Raw genomic sequence first — 19,492 nt, 5'->3', positions numbered from 1 at the left:
TACACAATGCAATAAAACAGCTATTATCTCCGTTTTTATTTCAATAACAAAAAAATCCATAAATTTAATGCGCATTGTTATTATGTAAATTAGATGTATTTGTTTAATACATAGAGGTCACTTTACAAACAATTTGTTCAGAACTTAACTGTGTATCACCGACAATTTATTTAATACTTGGGTTGATAAAAAACATTCTAATAACAAAAAAAGTTATATAAATGGATTTTTTTTATTCTAAAACTTGAAATATATGACATTGTTAGTTCATTTTAATCTTATAAATAATTTTAATTATCCCACTTTATTGCTGTTTTTGATAGGAAAATAAAAATAATTAAATTTGATTATGGGTTTTAATTATAATTTATTTAACTAAAAATTTAGTATATATTTAATTCTTAAATTAGAAATTGAATAATAATTTTTAAAATAAAAAAGTTATTATTGTATTAATAATTAATTAAACTAAATTAATAAATAAACATGTTTTTGACTTTTTTATTTTTTTTTGAACCCCATTTTTGGACTATAATATGAGTTTGTTATTTACTAAAAACAATCCATTATTATTAAACTTAATATAACCTATTTTATTCATTTAAAAATAATAGTATATAAATTATATATTATAGTTTTTTTTTTATTTCATCGAATTTTACTTCAAAAAGACAAAAAAATCTACAGTTGAATGGTATTTCTGGTAAAATAATATATTGAATGCCTGAAACACAATAATAAACGAAATAAGTCCACTAACCCGATATTTAAAAAAACTCCATGTCTATTAAAATGGAGTTTAATTATTACTTTAAGAATGGACAAAATAACTTTTTATGTATTCCATTGAATTAATATCAAAAGTTCCCGTAATGAAAGCATCATGGCGACCAAATTGAATGAAAAGAATTTTTTTATTCAAATTGGGGAAATGCTATATTAAGAGTTTTTGAGTCGGTTTTCTATAATAAAGTTACTAACTATAATACATGGACACCCTATTGAAACATTTGCAGTGGAGTTTTTTTATTAAATAAACATAAGGAAAAGACGATAGAAAACATGGAGAAACAATAATAAAATTAATGGAAAAAATATAACAATGACAAAAAATAGTTAACTAGTCGTTTCATCACAACAAAAAAACACGTTTAAAAACTCGGACAAACTGACTAAATTATAATGAACGCCATTATATTCACTTGTTTGGTGCTCTTCTCGACCTTATTGAGAGCACAAGACGTTGCGCCAATCGAATGCGACTTGACTAACTATACTACAGTGAAAAACTGTGAGGTGTTGACCATTAATACAACTGAAGGTCAGGAGGTGGTCTTTAACTACGAAAAAGACGGAGCAGCCAACACCACTGTTGAACTTAAAGTGATTATCCAAGCTTATACCAAACTTAAGATCACAAGTAACAACCCACTCAATTTAGAGTCCAACAAATTCTCTGAAAACATTTGGGTAGATGCCACCGTTAAAAGTGTAAAGACTGAAGGTGGAGCGACAGTGACCACTCAGACTGCACTCTTCGCTTCGCCAAAGGACGAAAACGATGGACTTTTTAAAGTACAATGTAACACCGCATCGGGATGGAATAGATACTTCATTAAAGCACAAACAGCTGGTTCGTTATGTACATGTACTGCAAAAGTGTCTGGAGACCCACAAACTACAGCATACACTGAGTACGACTGTGAATTGAAAAAGGACGAAGACAACAATGGGGTTGCACTTTCTACAAATTGTCCAAAGACATTGACCTTCACACACCAAATAAAGAAAATCACAATAACGGACGACGATGATTGTACTGTAAACTTCAATAAGGATCATGACTATGAAATTTCTGTTGACACAACAAGAACTAAAATTGTGATTCTGAGTTCAACTGTTGGTTCTAGAACAAAGAAAATCCAACTTCTTAATGCTCAATGCGGCATCTTCGTATCAGACATTTCTGTTAATATTTCAAGTTCAACGTGCATATCAAATGATGATATTGTTATGTACATTAAAGCGGGAATAATCACTGAAGGTTTCCAGCCGCTGACATGTGGATCCACATACAACAGAATTTACAAGGATTCAACAAAGGGATCTTGTTCCTGCACTTTGGTTGGAACAGAAACCTCATTCGATCAAACCAAATTTAATGAACATGACTGCAAACAGTCAACTAACTTCAATCAGTTTGACATTGACATTAGAGATAAAGCAGCTTTTACTTATGATACGGCCATTACTGTTAAGTCTTTGACATCAACCAAGGCTATTGCTATTTCATGTACTTCCACTGAAACGCCACTCCCAAAACTGACAATCACCGAAGAGAAACAAGAGTTAATCGAAAGTATCACAAACGCAGACATCAATATCGCCACATTAACTGCTCCAACAGATGAAACTAAAGCAAATACAATCAGTATAACAAAGTCCACTGTATATTTTGGAAAGGTAAATGGAAAACCAACTAAACACATTTTTGATGTGGTTGGTACTTCTTCCACTATCAATATCAACGCAATAGAAGGAAGTTGTCAAAATGATGAGTGCGAATTGGCTTTTGTAACAAAGGGGACAATAATAACGAAACCAGAGGGTGTTATTTTTATTAAGGGTTGTACTAATTGTAACAGAATCTTATACACATCATCCTCTTCATCACCAACATACTCCATAACATGTACAGCTGACAAAACAGCTGATACTTTCGAAGGGCAATTTACTGATAGAATGTGCCCATGTTCCACTGATGATCAAAACACAAAAGAGACATCATGTTCGTACGCAACTTCTCTTGCAGCAATTACCTTAAAAGGAAGAACAACTCTCAAAGAGAATTTGGTGATCAATTCTGACTCCGACACCACTTTGAATGACGTGACTGCTATAAACCATCTTGAAACTACAAAGGCACATCAAGTCTCAGTAAACAAACTTGCTTCAGCCGATAACGTGTCTGTCACTGAATTGAAGGCTGTTACTGGTGGATCTTTCAAGTTTGTTGATAAGGTTCTCCTCACGACTTTGGAATCCGATGTTTATGTTAAAACTGGAACAATAGCAACACACACTTTTGGAAAGAATACAATTTATTTACTTGAAAACGCCGACTTTACCATCACGGCTTTGACATACAACAGTGGGTCAGCACTCAGTGGTATTGCTCAAGCCGACTCAACAAAGAAATCATCACTGACTATCACTGATTTCTCTTCAACTGAGACAACGAGAGAAATTGTGTTGTTGGATACTGTTGGAAGATATCTTACTCTGAAACAATCCGCTGGCAAAGACTTCTTGTCTTGCGACAACTTAATGTTATTCACAAAGAAAAGTACCAACTGTGAAATGTACCATGAATTCTTCCATTTCTGTACCGCAACTACAAACTCTGGCACAACCACAGCTGACTGTGGCGCTTTTTCATTACCACAACAATTGACCATCCCAGCTTCTGTATCGGGGGAGGTCGAAGTCAGTAACACAGTAGATAAAATCATTTGCCAAGGTTCTTCATGTTCTTTCAATTTGAAAAAGGAGATGAATCCATTAATCACAACAGATGCTAGCACTGATCTGAGTGCTGTTGCCACTCTTGGTGCTTTTGGTTATATTCTCTCGGTGAGCAAAGTTGGTTCTCTTAATGTCAAAGGGGAGTCCACAAGGCTCTCGGTCGCTGGAAGTGTCCAAACTTTGGAGTATTCAGGAAGCTTAACTCTTGTGAGTTACAGTGGAGAGGATTTGACTGTACACACCAATTTGGAGGTCAGGTCTTCTCTTGTCCTCGCTGGATCTTTGATAGTAGATGAGATATTCACAGCGAGTGGTGCACAAGTTTCAGTTGCTGGAACGATGACAGTAAAAGAAATCAAAGTCTCACAGACAACTCATTTGAAGGTTGGTGGAGCCTTTAATGCGACCACTTTGAGTCATCAAGAAACTGGAACACAATGTTTCTTGTTATATGACATCACTTCATTTACTGGTGCGGTTAAACACGCGAAGTCTTGTTTGAAAACAACTGCTGAAACAACTAAGGCTTGTTACACACAAAGCGGATCTGTATTTTTGGACCAAAGTGCTGCTTATCGTAATGATCTATCACATGGATGTGCTACAAGTACAGACGACGTCATTGTTTCAAGTGGTACAACTTTAGTTTCTAGTTTGGGAACGCACAAATCAATTATTATTGATACCAATGTTGATATCAACAGTGTAATGAAAGGAATTTCTTTCTCATTCACACAAGCCACTCCAGCACATAAGTTGGCACTTTATTCTGATGAATCGATTGATGTTCGATCGACACTTTCTGCAGATGCTACAAAAGATGGGTTCGTCACAATTTACAAGGGAGGTAACATCAATTCATTTAATAATATGAAGATTATGACGACAGAAGCAGTTGAAGCACATGATATCATTAATTTGGAACTTGGAGTTGATACCAATGCAGTTAAAGTAAGCAACGGCGATGATAAGCAATTGAACGCATGGTCAACAATTACACAAACATTGTTACCTTCAATATTCTTTACAGGAACTAGTTTAATAGTTCCAACAACGAACACTCAAGATCCACTTGTACAACTTGCTAATTTGAGAACAACTATTGGAGCAGATAACTATATGAAGTGTACCGGACTTGTATTTACTACCTCTGCGGCTGCTGATGATTATTACTGTGAAAATAGTTGCACTATAACATCAACCGATTTGACTCAATGCTCAAAATGCGACAACGAGTTCTGTTTCATTACCCTTGACTTGACTGGGTCAACAACGGATCCCGCCAAAATAACAACTCAAGCAACTAAGCTGTCGATCATTGGAACTGGTACTCAGCGAACAGTTTCAGTAGACTCCGCTAAAATTACAAACATTGAGATTCAAAGTGGAAAGGTGAAACTTGTAGATGATATTGCAAGAGTTGATGTCATGGCTGGTGAATTGGAGTTCGCATGTCCTGCAACTGCGACCAACAATGCTTATATCGTTGGTTCTGATGGCGCACAAATCAAAGTAGTCAACAATGAAGAAACTGCTTACAAAGTCTGGAGTTTCAATGTAGACTCTCTTGAAATCTCTGGAAATTTGAATGTTATCGGCGCTTTTGTAGCAAAATCGTTGACTGTTTCCTCCGGTAAAATCCAAGTTGGGTCTAATGTAAACATTGCTGCATTGAACATACAAAGCGACTCATATCAGTCTTCTGCTCTCTTCATGGCTGATGATGTACCAACACTCTTTACAATTAATTCAGTCAATACTAATGACAGATGTGCATACATCGCCAATTTCCAGTCTTCTACAAGAACGTTGAGCGATGTCAAAATCACTGGAAGTGAACTTGAGAAGAGAATTTTCTTTACTTCATGTACGACTAAACCAACTGTTGCTGAGTGTATCGTGGCGACTGGAAATACAAATGTCGACTTACAGGAAAGAACAATGTACACCACCCCGGGTATCTGTGACGGTACTGATTTCACAATTCCAATCAAATTTGAGGATACCGGAGACACAGAAATCACCATTTCTGGTATAGAAAGTGACTTGACTAAAATTACATTGCCAAAGAACGCTATTTTGAAGACACAACAAACGTCGAAGATTCTCATCAAAGAACTTGTTGTTGGGTCTAAAGTCACTTTGGAAAGTCCATTTAGCTTCCAAACATTGACTGTTCCCTCTGATGTGACTTCTTCTGTATTTATCGTGTTACAAAGTGTAGAGTTTAGTGGCTTCTCCGATAAAATCAATCTTAAGTTGTCAACCACTTCCGATATCACATTCAACAATGAAGTTACTGTAAATGAAATCGATACTACAGACGCTGTTTCTACTGTAGTGCAGTCAAAGAACAAAGTTACTGTTAACTCTCTTAAATTTACTTATTCCCAAGATATCACTTCTGCTCTTTTGAAAGGAAACTTCGATGTAAAGGCTGTTGAAATGACGGGTACATCCACTGTTTCAGTTCCCGTTGTGCAAATGACGAGTGGTACAATTAACACAGTCAGTCCTTTGATTTCTGGATGCAGAAACACATTGTTGTTTGCCAAAGGAACTGATTCGTATGTATGCCCTGCACCATATAGTGCCTCAACTAGTGACAACCATGAGACTGCTTCTGACTTTGTACAGCAATACATTTACACTACATCTGCCGACCTTACCCTCAATGGAAACACAGGAAAGACCAATGGCTATGATATTGTTAATGTCAATGGGGATCACACGGTGACAATTTCTAATTCTGGGGTCTATAAATTAGTATCAACAACAGGAACAACCAAAATACAATGCACATTATCTTGTGATGTGCTTCTTAGTGGTGCTTTTGAAATCATTTCAGACAACGTGGTGATCCAAGAAAGTGGAGAAAGTGCCGAGGTAACAGTAAAAGGCGTAAAAGCTGTAGTGAATGGGTTGTCTTCTGATGTTTTGAGTATCACTATGGATGGAGGTATCTTACAAACTATTGGTGGACAAAGCAGATTTAAGGATTTGACATTAAATGGGGATTCTCTAGTTAATGCTACATCTTCTTTCGAGTTGACTTCCTTGACCATTAACTCGGGAAAGATTGTGTTGAATAACAAATCCAATTTTGTTGGTATAACTACTTTCTACTATAAAGGTACTTCTGCTCTTACAACATGCACCAATTTGATCTCTTATTCTAATAACGCTAATAGAGGAGATTTGGCGTTCAGCATTGGAACTATTTCACAATTAGATTCTAATGATATTGTGATTACACAATGCGGTGGGACTGAACTGAAAGTCTGTAAAGCAACGACGACAGCATTTGAATGTCCAGAATTGAACTGTAAAGTTGAAAACTCGCCAACAGCATGTTACTGCCAATATGACTTGGTCACTAAACAAACGTGTACTTTCAATTGTGAAACTAATGAACCATGCACTTTCAACGATGATAAGTCAAAGGCGTTGTTCCAGTCTATTACCTTTGTGAATACACTCACATTGTTGTCTACTATGTCGGTGTACGACTTCACATTAACTTCTGCGGACACAGCTAAGACCATTGATATCTCTTCATCGCTCAATATATATACAATGAATGTTGTTGAGATATCTTCTATTGCGTTCACTGGCGTTTCATTGAATGTTGAGTCACTGAAGATGACTGGAGGCAATCTGAATTTGAAGAACAAACTTAGCACATTCAAAGCTGTCAACTTGAAGAGTGGGGCTATGTTATTAGAAAATCAACTCACTATCCCATCTACAGATGTCGTTGTCGAAGTCACTGGAGCTGCTGCTATCCCACGCGAGTTTGTTATTGACTCGATGACTGTCGACTTTGCTAAAAGTGGATACGTCGATATTAAAGGTGGCTTGAAAGACGAGAAACCGATCAACAAAGTTATCATCAAAGACACAACATTCAAGGTGGATGTGACTGATCTGGAAGTGAACACCATTTCTCGTTATTTGATTGAATTAGAAGAGACTGGAGAAGTCGAGTTGACACGAGTGAAAGTCGAACTTACTGGTGAAACAACAAAGAAGTGTGTTGCCATACTTCGAGTGAACGACATTAACAAAATTACATTGGTTGAATCAGATACACTGAAAATAGATACCCAAAAGTACTTAGTTTATGTCTGCAGTGCAGATGGAAATGTGGAGATCCCACCCCTCTCGTGTTCATTGTCAACAACAGATGAGTACTCTTCGGTCAAAGAAAGTGACTGGGAAAGAAAGACATGCCCATGTGAAGGTAACGAGTGTATTATTACTTTCCAGAAGCAGAAGAAGGTGACATATACAATTCCAGACAATACAATCTATGGTGGACTCTACATAGGATCTGGGAGTGTTTCTGGCAATGCAGTTACTCTAAGCACTGTCAAAGTGAGTGGGAATGCCATCTTCTCTCTTACATCGAGTGCTGTTAAGGACATTCTTGTGGGTGAAACAGAAGATAGTGCTGCATTTATTGCATTTGATCAAACTATTTCCATTGGAAAGATCTCTGGAATGACAAAAAGTGAGACTAACACGTTAATTATGTACAGCGGACATTTAGTAATCAACGAGAGTATGACTGGTATCAACTTGGATGTACGTGGTGGGTCACTCTATAAAATTGATGAAGAAGAAGTGGACTTCAATGGGAACACCGTCTCTATTGACTCTCAATCCTTTGTGGATGTCTACTCGAATAAAGTCGACTTCACAAACTCGAAGCTTATCCTCACACCAAGCGCTGGACAGAGCGCTGGTCTGAACTTTGATGACGATGTCAAAGGAAAAAGTATCGACACGATTTCTAAAATGAAAATCGAAGTGAATGTCGACAAGTCAAAGACGGGAGTCCTCTACGCTTTAATCCGTTTACCACTAGGAACGTCACTTGATATGCAAATTGATATCATTGACACAAATCCATCTCCAAGCGGTCATTTGAAAGGAGAAGGTCTGAGAAAGGTTGCAGCATGTGGAGGATTTGTTGTCACAGATATGCCAGATGGTAGTATCGTGTGTCCAACTGATAGACTTGCTCGGTCTGTCGAGACAAAGGAATTCCCGAAATGGACCATTGCACTCATTGTCATCTTCGTTGTCGCTTTGGTCGTCGTTGTCTTGATCTTTATCATATACTGTGTTATCGTCTATCTCCAAAGAAAGCGTAACTTGAAGGTCTTCGAAGAGGGCGAGGAAATCGATGTTGAAGACGAGAAGAAAGAAGAAAAAGCAGTGGATCAAGCTAATTAATTGAGCCATTTTGTTATGGTTTTTTTATAGATTGAGTATAGTTTAATGATTACTGATAACTGCAATTGTGTTATTTTATTTATTATTGTTTGCTAAATGTAATATGATAATAACATTATTAATATTTCTATATTTTATAGTTTTCTACGATTTCAGGTTTTCAAAATAGAAAAAACAACTTTGATTCCATATTTAATAAATTAAAAACCAATAAAAATATGGAATTTATAACTAATAATTAATATTAATTTTACATTAATATTTTTATTATATTTTTTTGTATCGACAAATGCCATATAAATTCAATCAACAACATTTCAGAACCTATTTTTAATCTTAATGACGAATCTTAAGATACACAAAACAAAAAAAATATTTACAAATATAGTAAAATGTAATTATTAAAATGTAATATAATAATAATAATTGTCTAAAACGAAACTAGAGAAGGAGATTGAATTATAAAGAAAGCGAACTTAACTCAAAAAAAGAGACACATGAGTTTCGAGTTTGAGCTCGTCATAATATCAGCCCGTAACATTGAAGCTGGCGACGTTGGAGGGACCTCCGACGGGTACGTCAAATTTGAAATTGGAGGCAAGAAAATGAAAACAAAAATAGCCCCGCCGTCGATCAACCCCGTTTGGAATGAGAAGTTCCAGATTAAGGCAAATCCATTAGAGACATTGAAGCTTGAGGTGTACGACCACGACACGTTTAGTAAAGATGATAGTCTTGGAAATGCGACGTTGGTCATTCCACAGATGGCGACGGGTGAAATGTGGTACGACGTTCTCCCGATATCAAAGAAAGGCGTTTTGAATATATCGCTGCAGTGCAAGAGAGGTGGACAGCCGATGTACCGAAACTTGACTATTGCCGATGAGTCTATTCTAAGGCTGGAGTTGTATCGCCTCACACATGTCGGGAAAATTGGAACGAGTCAGAACGCTCGAATCAAAATTAAAGTACCCAATCAGAAGGATTTGATAACTGACCCTTTCATCTTCTGTGGATCTATTAAGCTCCAAATGGTGGTATTCATTAAAGCTAAGCCTAACGATAAAATCGAACTTATTGTGGAAGACGTCGGACTTTTCACCAATTCAACGACTGACAAGACGTCCTTCTATGTGTCGGACTACAGAGAGAACGACACAACCGTCGAACACTTCCCAATGAAGAAAGGAGGAACGTTTGACGTCAATATTAAGTGCTTAAGAAGTGTCTATCACAACGTATTCCCACAGGCGATTCCACAAAAGATGGATGTGGGAATGGTACCTAATAAAGTCTACATTTATTTCGATAAAGCAGAGAAAATTAAAGCCGCTGATTTCGGTGGAACATCTGACGCATACGTCAAATTCAAGTTTGTTGTTGTTTATTTAACACGTTGTATTCATATGTAGAACATCACTTTCCAAAGATAAAAAAACATTCATCTACCCACCATCTGTCAATCCAGACTGGAACCAAGCCTTCAGATGCAAAGCGACTGTTGGGGAGAAGATTGTTTTTAAGTTGTACGACCACGATTTAATTGGAAAGGATGACGACCTCGGAAACGCAGAACTCACTGTTGCACCACTGACACCTGATTGGAAATCATATAAGCTGCCAATTAGCAAAAAAGGAACTCTCGTTGTCGAGGTGAAAGGAGTTAGACTGATGTCCTCGGTATACAAAGCGATGTTCAACCAAATGGGTGGTGCTCCAATGCAAGGAATGCCGGGAATGGCAGCTGGTATGAGACCACAACAACCCGGATATCCACAACAATCGCCTGGCTACTTGCCACAAAGTATGTACTCACAACAAATGGGATACCCTCCACCTCAACAACAAGGATACTATAACCCACTTGCTCCACAACAACCGTACCCAGGTCAGGCAATGCCAGTGTATGGACAACAACCAGGTTATCCTCCACAAGCCTACGGACAACAACCACAGGCATATGGTGCGTATCCTCCTCAACAAGGATATGGGCAACAAGGCTACCCACCTCAACAAGGTGCTTACCCGATGCAGGGATATCCACCACAAGGAGCACAACAACAAAAGCCAGGAGCCCCACCAATTCCACCAAAACAAGGACAACAACCACAAGGTGCTTACCCACCTCAAGGGTATCCTCCTCAACAATATCAAATGCAACCCGGGCAATCTACTCCTCAACAGGGAGCTTATCCTCCTCAACAACCAGGTCAATACCAACAACAATATCCAGGCGCTCCCCAAGCTGCCCAAAAACAAGGACAACCAATGCCACCACAACAAGGAACTTACCAACAACCATACCAAAATCCTCAACAACCAGGCCAACCAATTGCACAACAAGGAGCTTATCCACAGCAACCATATGGTGCCCAACAACCACCCCAAGCAGCTCAAAAACCTGGTCAACCAATGCCTCAACAACAAGGAACTTACCAACAACAGCCATATGGTGCTCAACAACCACAACAGGGTGCTTACCCTCCTCAGCCTTATCAACAACAAGGATACCCACCCCAACAACCTGGCCAACCAATGCCACAAGGGCAACAACAGGGGAATACTTACGTCCTCCCTACCGCAAAAGTAGAGAAGGAAGCACCTCCTTTGCCACCTAAGTAACAACTTTTTCTTTATAATTTATCTTATTCATAATGAAATTCTCATTAAAAACTCTTAGTACATCGAACTATCAATAAGCAATATAATAATTGATTATATACCAACAAGGCAGTTCTTTCTGATTTGCGTGATCTGGAGTTCCGACAATCCAACGAATTTCGTGAAGTAATTTTCGATGGTCCCGTACTTGGTCTTAATGAATCTGTCGAACTCGCGAAGTAATTTGTCATCAGTCTTTGCAAGTTCATACCCCTTCTCATCTCCACCAAACAATTTGAAGTGGTCTTTTGCAACAACCATATGATCTTTCAAGCTTCTGTCACTCAATTTATACTCTTTCACACACTCTTCTATATCCGCTCCAAGTAACATTCCTATCATACACCCGATGAGTCCTGTTCTATCTTTTCCAAAGGAACAATAGAATATGAATGGGTTGTCGCAATGTTCTGCAATGAACGAGAAAAGTCCATTCAACTCTTTTTTGCCATAGTGATATATAATAGGGTAGAACCACCCGAGTGGAAATGACGTTGATGTGCTTTTCATTGATTCGATAAAAAGCCCGATTCTGAAGTGTAATAAGGCAGAGAGCGCAGACATAAAAGCAGATATAAACGTCCAAAAAGGAACCCTGAATATCAAATAAAAAACACTTCTCCAAAAGGGAATGAGAGGGGAGTTGTAATAAGCTATCCCTTCACCTTCGACAAGCTCGCGATATCCACTAGGGACTTCATCTGAACTTCTTAAATCTAAGAAGGTCTGGATTTTCTTTTCCGTGTGGAGACTTTTGATATCGTCGAGACCACGATTAAAGAAAAAGCCTCCGCGGAAGATATGGTTGGGCTTAATTGAACCTTTAGTCACATTCAATGTCTCTAAGGATCGGAAATTGTATATGTTACCTACCCAATATTCGTTTTTGGGGTCTACTATCTTGTCCGACTTGTCTGTCATCATCTTCTCACTTTTTAGTTTCGGAGATCAATTACAAAGAGATAAAACATAATGCCTGTCAATTATTCGGAACAGGCGCAGAATGAACAGTTGACTTTTTTATTAATATGGGTAAAGTTTTCTTTCTTTCATTGTTCAAAAAAAGGAAGACATTTTTTTGGAAAAGTAAATCAGTAAAAATTGGTTTACTTTTTGAATTGATTAAAAAATAATAGGAGTCAGTCTTTGATTTGTCCTTTCTCTTAACTTTGTCCCTTTTGCAAAAAAATACACAACAATTTCTTTAAAAAAATGGGAATTAGGAAAAAATTCATAAAAACGGTAAAAAAATTGAAACATTGTTTTTCTAGTGTTTTGAAAATTTACCTGATAAATTCTAGTTATTAATACCTAAAAACGGAGGGACTTTGTTGGAGAAAAAACAACGTTTAAACAATGACTCTAATCTATTGTTATTTAGTGAGTATAATTAAAATTAAACTTAACATTAATTACTAATTTTATTACCAAAAATAATTGGTTCCATATAAATTTGTTTTTAATAAAAATGGTTTATTATGATTCGTTATAAATAAATTATAATTAATAATATAACAGATTGTTATAAAAATATCTAAACAATATAATAAGAAGCAACTTAAAAAAAAGTTTTAAAACTAATTAAAAAGTTAAATGGTTTAATTAATTTATTATTTAAGAAAATATTTTTATTATAACAATATAAATAAAATAATTATTATATATTATTTTATTAATAATATAATTTTTTATTAAAAGTATTATTATAAATAATATTTTGACGAATAATCTCAAATAATAAAAAACGAGATCAAAAAAAGGAGTGATATGTGAAAAGTAAGATTGGAATAGGGATCAATTTGAGCGGAGAAAAAACGAGGAAGAACATCGAAAAATGAACGCGCTTGTGTTACTTCTTATTGCTTGCTTTGCAAGATCTGAAGAGTCCTATGTCATCAAAGAGGGAAAGTTTGAGGAAGGGTGGCACATCAACTCAACTGATGGAAATGTGGGAATTGTGAAAATCAATGGACTTGAGTACATTAATGGATCCATCAAAGAATCAATACAATTTGTCAATGACTTTACCACAGATGTAAAGAAGTACACAACACTCCAGTTCTACATGGTATTTGAAAGCAAAGACAATGCCCCAGTGACATTCAAGCTTGATGTAGAAGACGTTACTTACCAAGACGGTGTTGAGTTTATTGCCAACGTGACCAACACTTTCATTGGGATTTCCGGAGTAGAAAACAAGGTCACTATTCCAATAACCGTTAACTCCACCCAGAAAATCACTCTTTCTCTCAACGACCCAGATTCAAACGACGACCTTACTGTCTCAGTCAGAGAAGTGAAATTGTCAACATCAAACGAATTTGTTTCTGTTGATATTGAATTGTCAATCAACACCGAGGAGTCAACCATCAAATCAGTTGAAAAGAGTGTTGTGAAATCTGTCGAAGAAAGTGTTATCAAGTCAGTGGAAAGTGTGGTCAAATCAATTGAGATTAGCATTGAAGAGTCAAAAGAAGAGTCTGTTGTTAAAAGCATTGCAAAATCTGAAGAAGAAAATAGTAAAGAGCCTTCGACCAGTGTTGAACCTTGTGAGAAAGTCCATTTTGAGCCAATTACATTCGTGTGCACAAGTGGAGTTACTGGTGTTGCCCTTGTAGCATTCCTTGGAGTTCTTGCTTTGTTGTAATTGAACTCATTCTTGTTTTTATGTTATTTTGAATTACTTGGGACAAACAAAAGCCAAAAGAACAAAATCAATTCTTTCTCTTCTCTGCGACTTCGGCCAAAACTTTTTCTGCTCTTGCTTTGAAAGGGGAGTTAACGTACTGTTTGCATGCTTTGAGTGTGTCGATGTACGTACAAATGCACGGTTTTTGGAAGATATAAGCATGGAAATCGAACAAATCGTCCACATATGACTTATATGCCTTGAGGACACGATTTGCGAGTTTCTCTGCCTCGTCCAAGTTGCCACACTTCAGTTGTCCACACGCGTTTTCTGTCAAGAACCAGACGACTTCCAAATCGTCCATTCTTTCGTTGAACTTATCACCAGCGTCACCAGTCTTTTCCGGCGATCTGTCGAACAACTTAAACACTTCAACGGCTCTCTTAACGTTTCCACTTCGGAAAAAATATTTTGAAGTTCTGTTTGCAAGATATCTGTCGGCCAAATCCAAGTTTCTCGCTCGGTCCATTGCGTTTGCTGCTTCTTCCAACTTTCCCTGATGTTTCAAGACTCTTGCCGTTATCATTTGCCCTTCGATTGTGTTGGGCTCGTCTTTGACATTTTCAAACACTTTACCCGCATCATCGACTTTGTTTTCTTTCAAAAGGGTGTCAACCTTTGTGATGAACACAAACTTCTGGTCTTCGCCAGTCATTTCCTTTTCCAATTCGTCCAACAACGAAACGAAAATTGGCTTCTTCTTGTCTGCTTCATTTGATAAATTGACCTCGAAGAGGGATGCGAGAAGCATGTAGACTGTGATGATGTGCTTTTGGACCAACCCAATCATACACTTTTTCAATAAATTCTTGAACTCTTCATTTGCTGGAAGTGCTCTAAGGATCATCACGGCAGCGTTGTCGTAATCCTTTTTCGAATACTCTTTGCATATCTTCACAAAATTGTCCAACTCGCCATTCAGCGCATTCACCTCTCCACCAAGTGCCTGAGCAATGTTGATGTAATACTCAAGTTTATCCGCATTCATACTCAGAAGCTTTTTATATTCTTCAATCGCCTTTTCTTTCTCACCAAGGAGCGCTTTGAGTTCTGCAAGTCTTTCAGAATATCCAATTTTGTCGATGAACTCATGCTCGTTGTCAACAAGAAGCTTTTGGGCCTCTTCATACTTTTTGATCTCTTTGTATAATCGGCACTCGTATAACATTAACTCCGCTTTGTCCATAGCAGGCGTCTTCGCGTTAACAAAGTTCTTAATGAACAACTGGATGAGTTCTAAAGCATTTTCTTTGTGTCCAACCAAGTCGGCGGTGACGGCCTTTGCAAGCAAATTAGTGTCGCTGTCGCTCTGAATTGAGTAGAGAACAGCTCTTGTCTCGAAGGCACCAACAAAGTCTCCGGTGTGGACTTGGAGGCAATACAACTCTCGTTTGATTCCCAAATTGGTTTGGTCGATTTTAGAAAGTTGTTTAAACGCTTTGCAAGATTCCTCATAGTTCTTTTCCAATTTCAAGATCAACGCGTACAAGTGCCAACACGTCACGCTGCCGAGGTTGTATCTAATGCCCAACTTCAGTGTACCAATGATTTCTGTAACGTTGACCGTTTTTGGGCTCTTTGAATATTGCGAAGCGGCCAAAAGCGCGACTGCTTCTCCGTTTTGTGGAAATCGAGCAATGATTTTCTCGACGTTTTCAATTGCTTTTTCATAGTGTTTGTTGTTAAAATGCTTCAAGCCGGCCTTCAAAAGCTCGTCTTGTTGTCTTGGCAAATTTTGCTGGTCTTTAATAGGAAGTGTCGAAACAGCTGGTTGGGCTACCTTCGCCTCTTGTGTGTGTTTCTTTCCTCCTTTTGGCATCCTCAAATTTTCTAAATCCTAAGTTGACCAAACCCTAAAGTAGACACATACAGCTTTCTTGGCGCCACACGTTTGTATTATTCGTTGTATTTTTTTATTTTATTTTTATTATATTTTAATTATATTGGTAATATTACTGATTTATAGTAATTATGCCATGCATATATAGTTTGAAAGAACAAAACAAAATATGAAGAAACTTAAAAAGAAGTAAATGGCAGCACCAATGAACACTATTGCTGTGTTCGACATACCAGAGACAAGCGATATCAGTAACATAGTTGGGATGATTAACAACCAAACACGTGTTAACATGGAAGCTATCGAAATGATATCGCCAACACAAGCATATGTGAAGTACGAGAACCCACAGCTGTGCGCCAAGGCTTTCCAATTTTTTTGTCAAGGGCAAAGTGGGATGAGAGCGGTGCCAGCACTCCCTGATAATATCATCGACTTGCCACTTGCAAAGAAACTTGCATCAATGAACTTCTTGTGCTCAAAGAGTAGTTTAGATTTGTCATGTGTTCCACCCGAGTATATGGTCGCATTAGATTGATATGTGTTTTTATATGTTATTGATCTTCTTTTATTATAAACAATTGTTAATATTAATAATTAATAGTTTTTAGAATACAAATTTATTTATTATTATAACAACTTCAAGTCAATTCCATAAAAAATAAATAAGATTTACTTAACCTTCCACATTTTTCTGTTTTGGAATAACTTGTATTAAAATGTTAGTAAAATTAACTAAAAAAAATAATAAAAACATCTAAAGATCATTATTGTTAACTTTTATTTTATTGAATCAAATTAATATTATTGATCAAAAAACGTTAACTTATAATTAAATTGAAACAACTTTATTCATGTAAATTAATTAATTATAATTATTAATTTACAAATTTAAATTAACTTAGTAATATTAGTCTTCCTATTATAATTGTATATTAGTTTATTTTAATATTATTATATACAAAGGATTTTTGTAATAGTAAACTCATTTAAGTAAATTATTACCAAATATGATTATAGAAGATCCATTTCTCGACATCAAAAAGATTATTGTATCTTACAAAAAAGCCACTATAAATAAATTATAGTTATTTAGTAAAATAATTAAATTATATAACAAATCGGTCAAATGTTCTAAAAACGACTGTGTGTCGTTATTTTTAAAACTTCCAAATCTGCATTTTTATTATTTCCAAAATTGAGTAATATAAAAAATTATAATAAACTATTTTTTAGTGGTACAATTCAATTACCAATGGAGAGTTATATTTTTTTGCCGATAGGTGAGTCATAGAACAAAGTTTTTGCTCATCAAAATTTTATAGAAACTTTAAATTCAATATATGTCCTACGCCTCGCTTCTTTTTACTAAGCTAGAAAGGCGAGACCTGATTCAAATCGCTCCATGGAAATCTATCACTTCAATAACACTGACAACAGCGTCGAAAGAGGAGTAGTTTGTCTGTTTCTTCTTCTTCATTTTAATCATTTGAATAACAATTTTAGTGATGTTCAAGTCTCTCAGCTTTCAAAAGACCTTTTGAACTCGACAACTTTTATCAACGCGCAGACGGCAAGACTATTTGAAGCTGCTGACAAAATATCAGAACTGCAAACAATAATAAAGACTAAGGACGGAACAATACAAGAGACTAAAGACCTTCTTGCAACGTATCAAATGAAGGCAAAGGATGAAGACACATCGAAGAAGTCCTTAGAAAAACAAATTGAGTATCTCAAGAAGGAACTTGCTTTCTCAAGACAATCATTCGAACAAACGAGTGAGAAGTCAAAGGCGGTGAATTACGAAAACCACCGGCTCCTCGACATCATTGAAGACTTGAGAAAACAGGTGGAAAGAAACTCGACCCAGTCGTATATTCAAACATCTACACATACAAATCAACTCCAAAAACATGAATCGTCTCTAATTAACAAAAGCGAGCCTCCGAAACCCAAGCCAGAGCTTCAAAAGCAGAAGACGGAGAAATTGGAGAAGCCAAAAACACCGGAAAAGTCGGACAAAAACTTGAAAGTGAGTAAAACGGAGACTTTCATAGCGAAAGAGGAGGACTTGAAACCAACCATGAGCATATTCAAAGGCGATTTTGCGTGTAAAGTACCTTCAATTGCAGTGAGAAATATTGTTGGCCACACGGGGGATATCACTTGTCTCGCTTTTAGTGCAAATGGGCAATTATATGCCAGTGGGAGTGAAGATAGGACTGTGAGGATATACGACTCGGGGTTGTCTGTCTGCAAGATGTTTCTTCGCGGAATGGCGCAGTCGGTGACTTCCGTCACATTCAGCGAAGTGAGCGATATGTTGTTGGTCACTTCAAATGATGCGACGTCCCGCGTTTTCGACTTACAGAGGAACAGCACCCGGTACACATTAACGGGGCATGCAAATAGAGTCACTGGTGGTAAGTTTTTGGACGCATTGAGTGTTGTCACGGGCTCTTCTGATCGTACTGTGCGCTTCTGGGACTTATCTCAGTCGCGCTGTAAATTAAGTTGCTCTGCGAAGTCGGCGGTCATCAGTTTGGAGTTAATGCGAAACCAAATAGTGACGTGTCACATGGACGGTACCCTCCGGTTTTGGGACAATCGGCAGAAAGAGGATGTTGGGATAATCGAGGTGTACGATGGTGTTGCGTGCAGTGGTGTGACCTTTGTTGAAGGTGTTGGGGAGTATTTGTTGGTCAATGGGAAGGACAACGTGGTTTGGATGGTTGACCCATTAATGATGCGTAAGGTGAAGAGTTTTGTGAATGACGATTACATCAACCCGGGGAGTAAAATTGGTGTTTCTTGCGACAAACAGTTTATGACAGTTGGTTCAGTCGATGGAAGTGTCTTTGTATGGAATTTGCTCGACGGGAAATTTGCGAAGAGGATCTACCCGGATGTTAACGTTGGTAGTTCTACCGATAAAAGTTGTTATTGTGCGATGTGGAATCCGTTGACTTCGCAAATGATCAGCGGGTATGGGAAAAATGTGGTTGTGTGGGATGAGTAGTCTGTCTGTGTGTTGGGTTATTATGAATGGTTTTTGTTTAGTTTAATAGTAGTTGTTTTTTAATACGGATTATTATTATTTAATCAATATTAAGTCGAATAGAGTACGAAAGTAAATCAACAATCAAACGCTGTGTGTTTGGCTATTTGTGAGAAAAAGGGGTGTGTTATGGAGATAACAAAAGTGTGCTTTTTTTCTCATCTTTTCAATTAATAACATTTTAAATGTATTAAGTATAACAAAAAAGGCAAAATATAAATAAAACATAATTTTGAGCTGAAAAAAACTAAAACTCGCTGAACGACAATAAAAGTGTTATTGAAAAATGGGTGGACTAACAGTATGACATGAATTATGATAAATAGTAAATGAACTAAAATATATTAGTAAAATGAGTTAAACAATCGATTTGTTGTGTTGAATAAAGGAACTGAAATGAAGAAAACTCATCACAAAAAACACAACTTTTAAGGTGATTGGACAGCAGATTTTTTGTGTGTGAAGACGAGACACA

General features: G+C 36.9%; 7 protein-coding genes across 7 annotated transcripts; 5 read left to right on the top strand and 2 right to left on the bottom strand.

Moving 5' to 3' along the window:
* Positions 1-1,182: 1,182 nt before the first annotated feature.
* EIN_184540 (hypothetical protein) lies at positions 1,183-8,766 on the top strand (the record flags this gene model as incomplete). The annotated part of the gene is made up of 1 exon (XM_004260820.1): positions 1,183-8,766. The coding sequence occupies one exon, from the start codon at positions 1,183-1,185 to the stop codon at positions 8,764-8,766; it is 7,584 nt and encodes a 2,527-aa protein (XP_004260868.1).
* Positions 8,767-9,263: 497 nt separating this feature from the next.
* EIN_184530 (hypothetical protein) lies at positions 9,264-11,388 on the top strand (the record flags this gene model as incomplete). The annotated part of the gene is made up of 2 exons (XM_004260819.1): positions 9,264-10,138; positions 10,179-11,388. The coding sequence occupies 2 exons, from the start codon at positions 9,264-9,266 to the stop codon at positions 11,386-11,388; spliced, it is 2,085 nt and encodes a 694-aa protein (XP_004260867.1).
* Positions 11,389-11,481: 93 nt separating this feature from the next.
* Positions 11,482-12,348, bottom strand: EIN_184520 (hypothetical protein; the record flags this gene model as incomplete). Its single annotated transcript, XM_004260818.1, has 1 exon — positions 11,482-12,348. The coding sequence occupies one exon, from the start codon at positions 12,346-12,348 to the stop codon at positions 11,482-11,484; it is 867 nt and encodes a 288-aa protein (XP_004260866.1).
* A 913-nt stretch (positions 12,349-13,261) lies between these two features.
* EIN_184510 (hypothetical protein) lies at positions 13,262-14,074 on the top strand (the record flags this gene model as incomplete). Its single annotated transcript, XM_004260817.1, has 1 exon — positions 13,262-14,074. The coding sequence occupies one exon, from the start codon at positions 13,262-13,264 to the stop codon at positions 14,072-14,074; it is 813 nt and encodes a 270-aa protein (XP_004260865.1).
* Positions 14,075-14,141: 67 nt separating this feature from the next.
* Positions 14,142-15,935, bottom strand: EIN_184500 (hypothetical protein; the record flags this gene model as incomplete). Its single annotated transcript, XM_004260816.1, has 1 exon — positions 14,142-15,935. The coding sequence occupies one exon, from the start codon at positions 15,933-15,935 to the stop codon at positions 14,142-14,144; it is 1,794 nt and encodes a 597-aa protein (XP_004260864.1).
* Positions 15,936-16,149: 214 nt separating this feature from the next.
* On the top strand, positions 16,150-16,494 carry EIN_184490 (hypothetical protein; the record flags this gene model as incomplete). The annotated part of the gene is made up of 1 exon (XM_004260815.1): positions 16,150-16,494. One exon carries the CDS (start codon positions 16,150-16,152, stop codon positions 16,492-16,494), a length of 345 nt encoding a protein of 114 aa, XP_004260863.1.
* An 805-nt stretch (positions 16,495-17,299) lies between these two features.
* EIN_184480 (protein tipD, putative) lies at positions 17,300-18,978 on the top strand (the record flags this gene model as incomplete). The annotated part of the gene is made up of 2 exons (XM_004260814.1): positions 17,300-17,412; positions 17,463-18,978. 2 exons carry the CDS (start codon positions 17,300-17,302, stop codon positions 18,976-18,978), a joined length of 1,629 nt encoding a protein of 542 aa, XP_004260862.1.
* Positions 18,979-19,492: the final 514 nt, after the last annotated feature.

This window comes from Entamoeba invadens, assembly GCF_000330505.1.
Source record: "Entamoeba invadens IP1 unplaced genomic scaffold scaff_1105074725183, whole genome shotgun sequence".
NCBI classification, from domain to species: domain Eukaryota; phylum Evosea; order Mastigamoebida; family Endamoebidae; genus Entamoeba; species Entamoeba invadens.
This window is presented reverse-complemented; position numbering and strand designations above follow the sequence as displayed.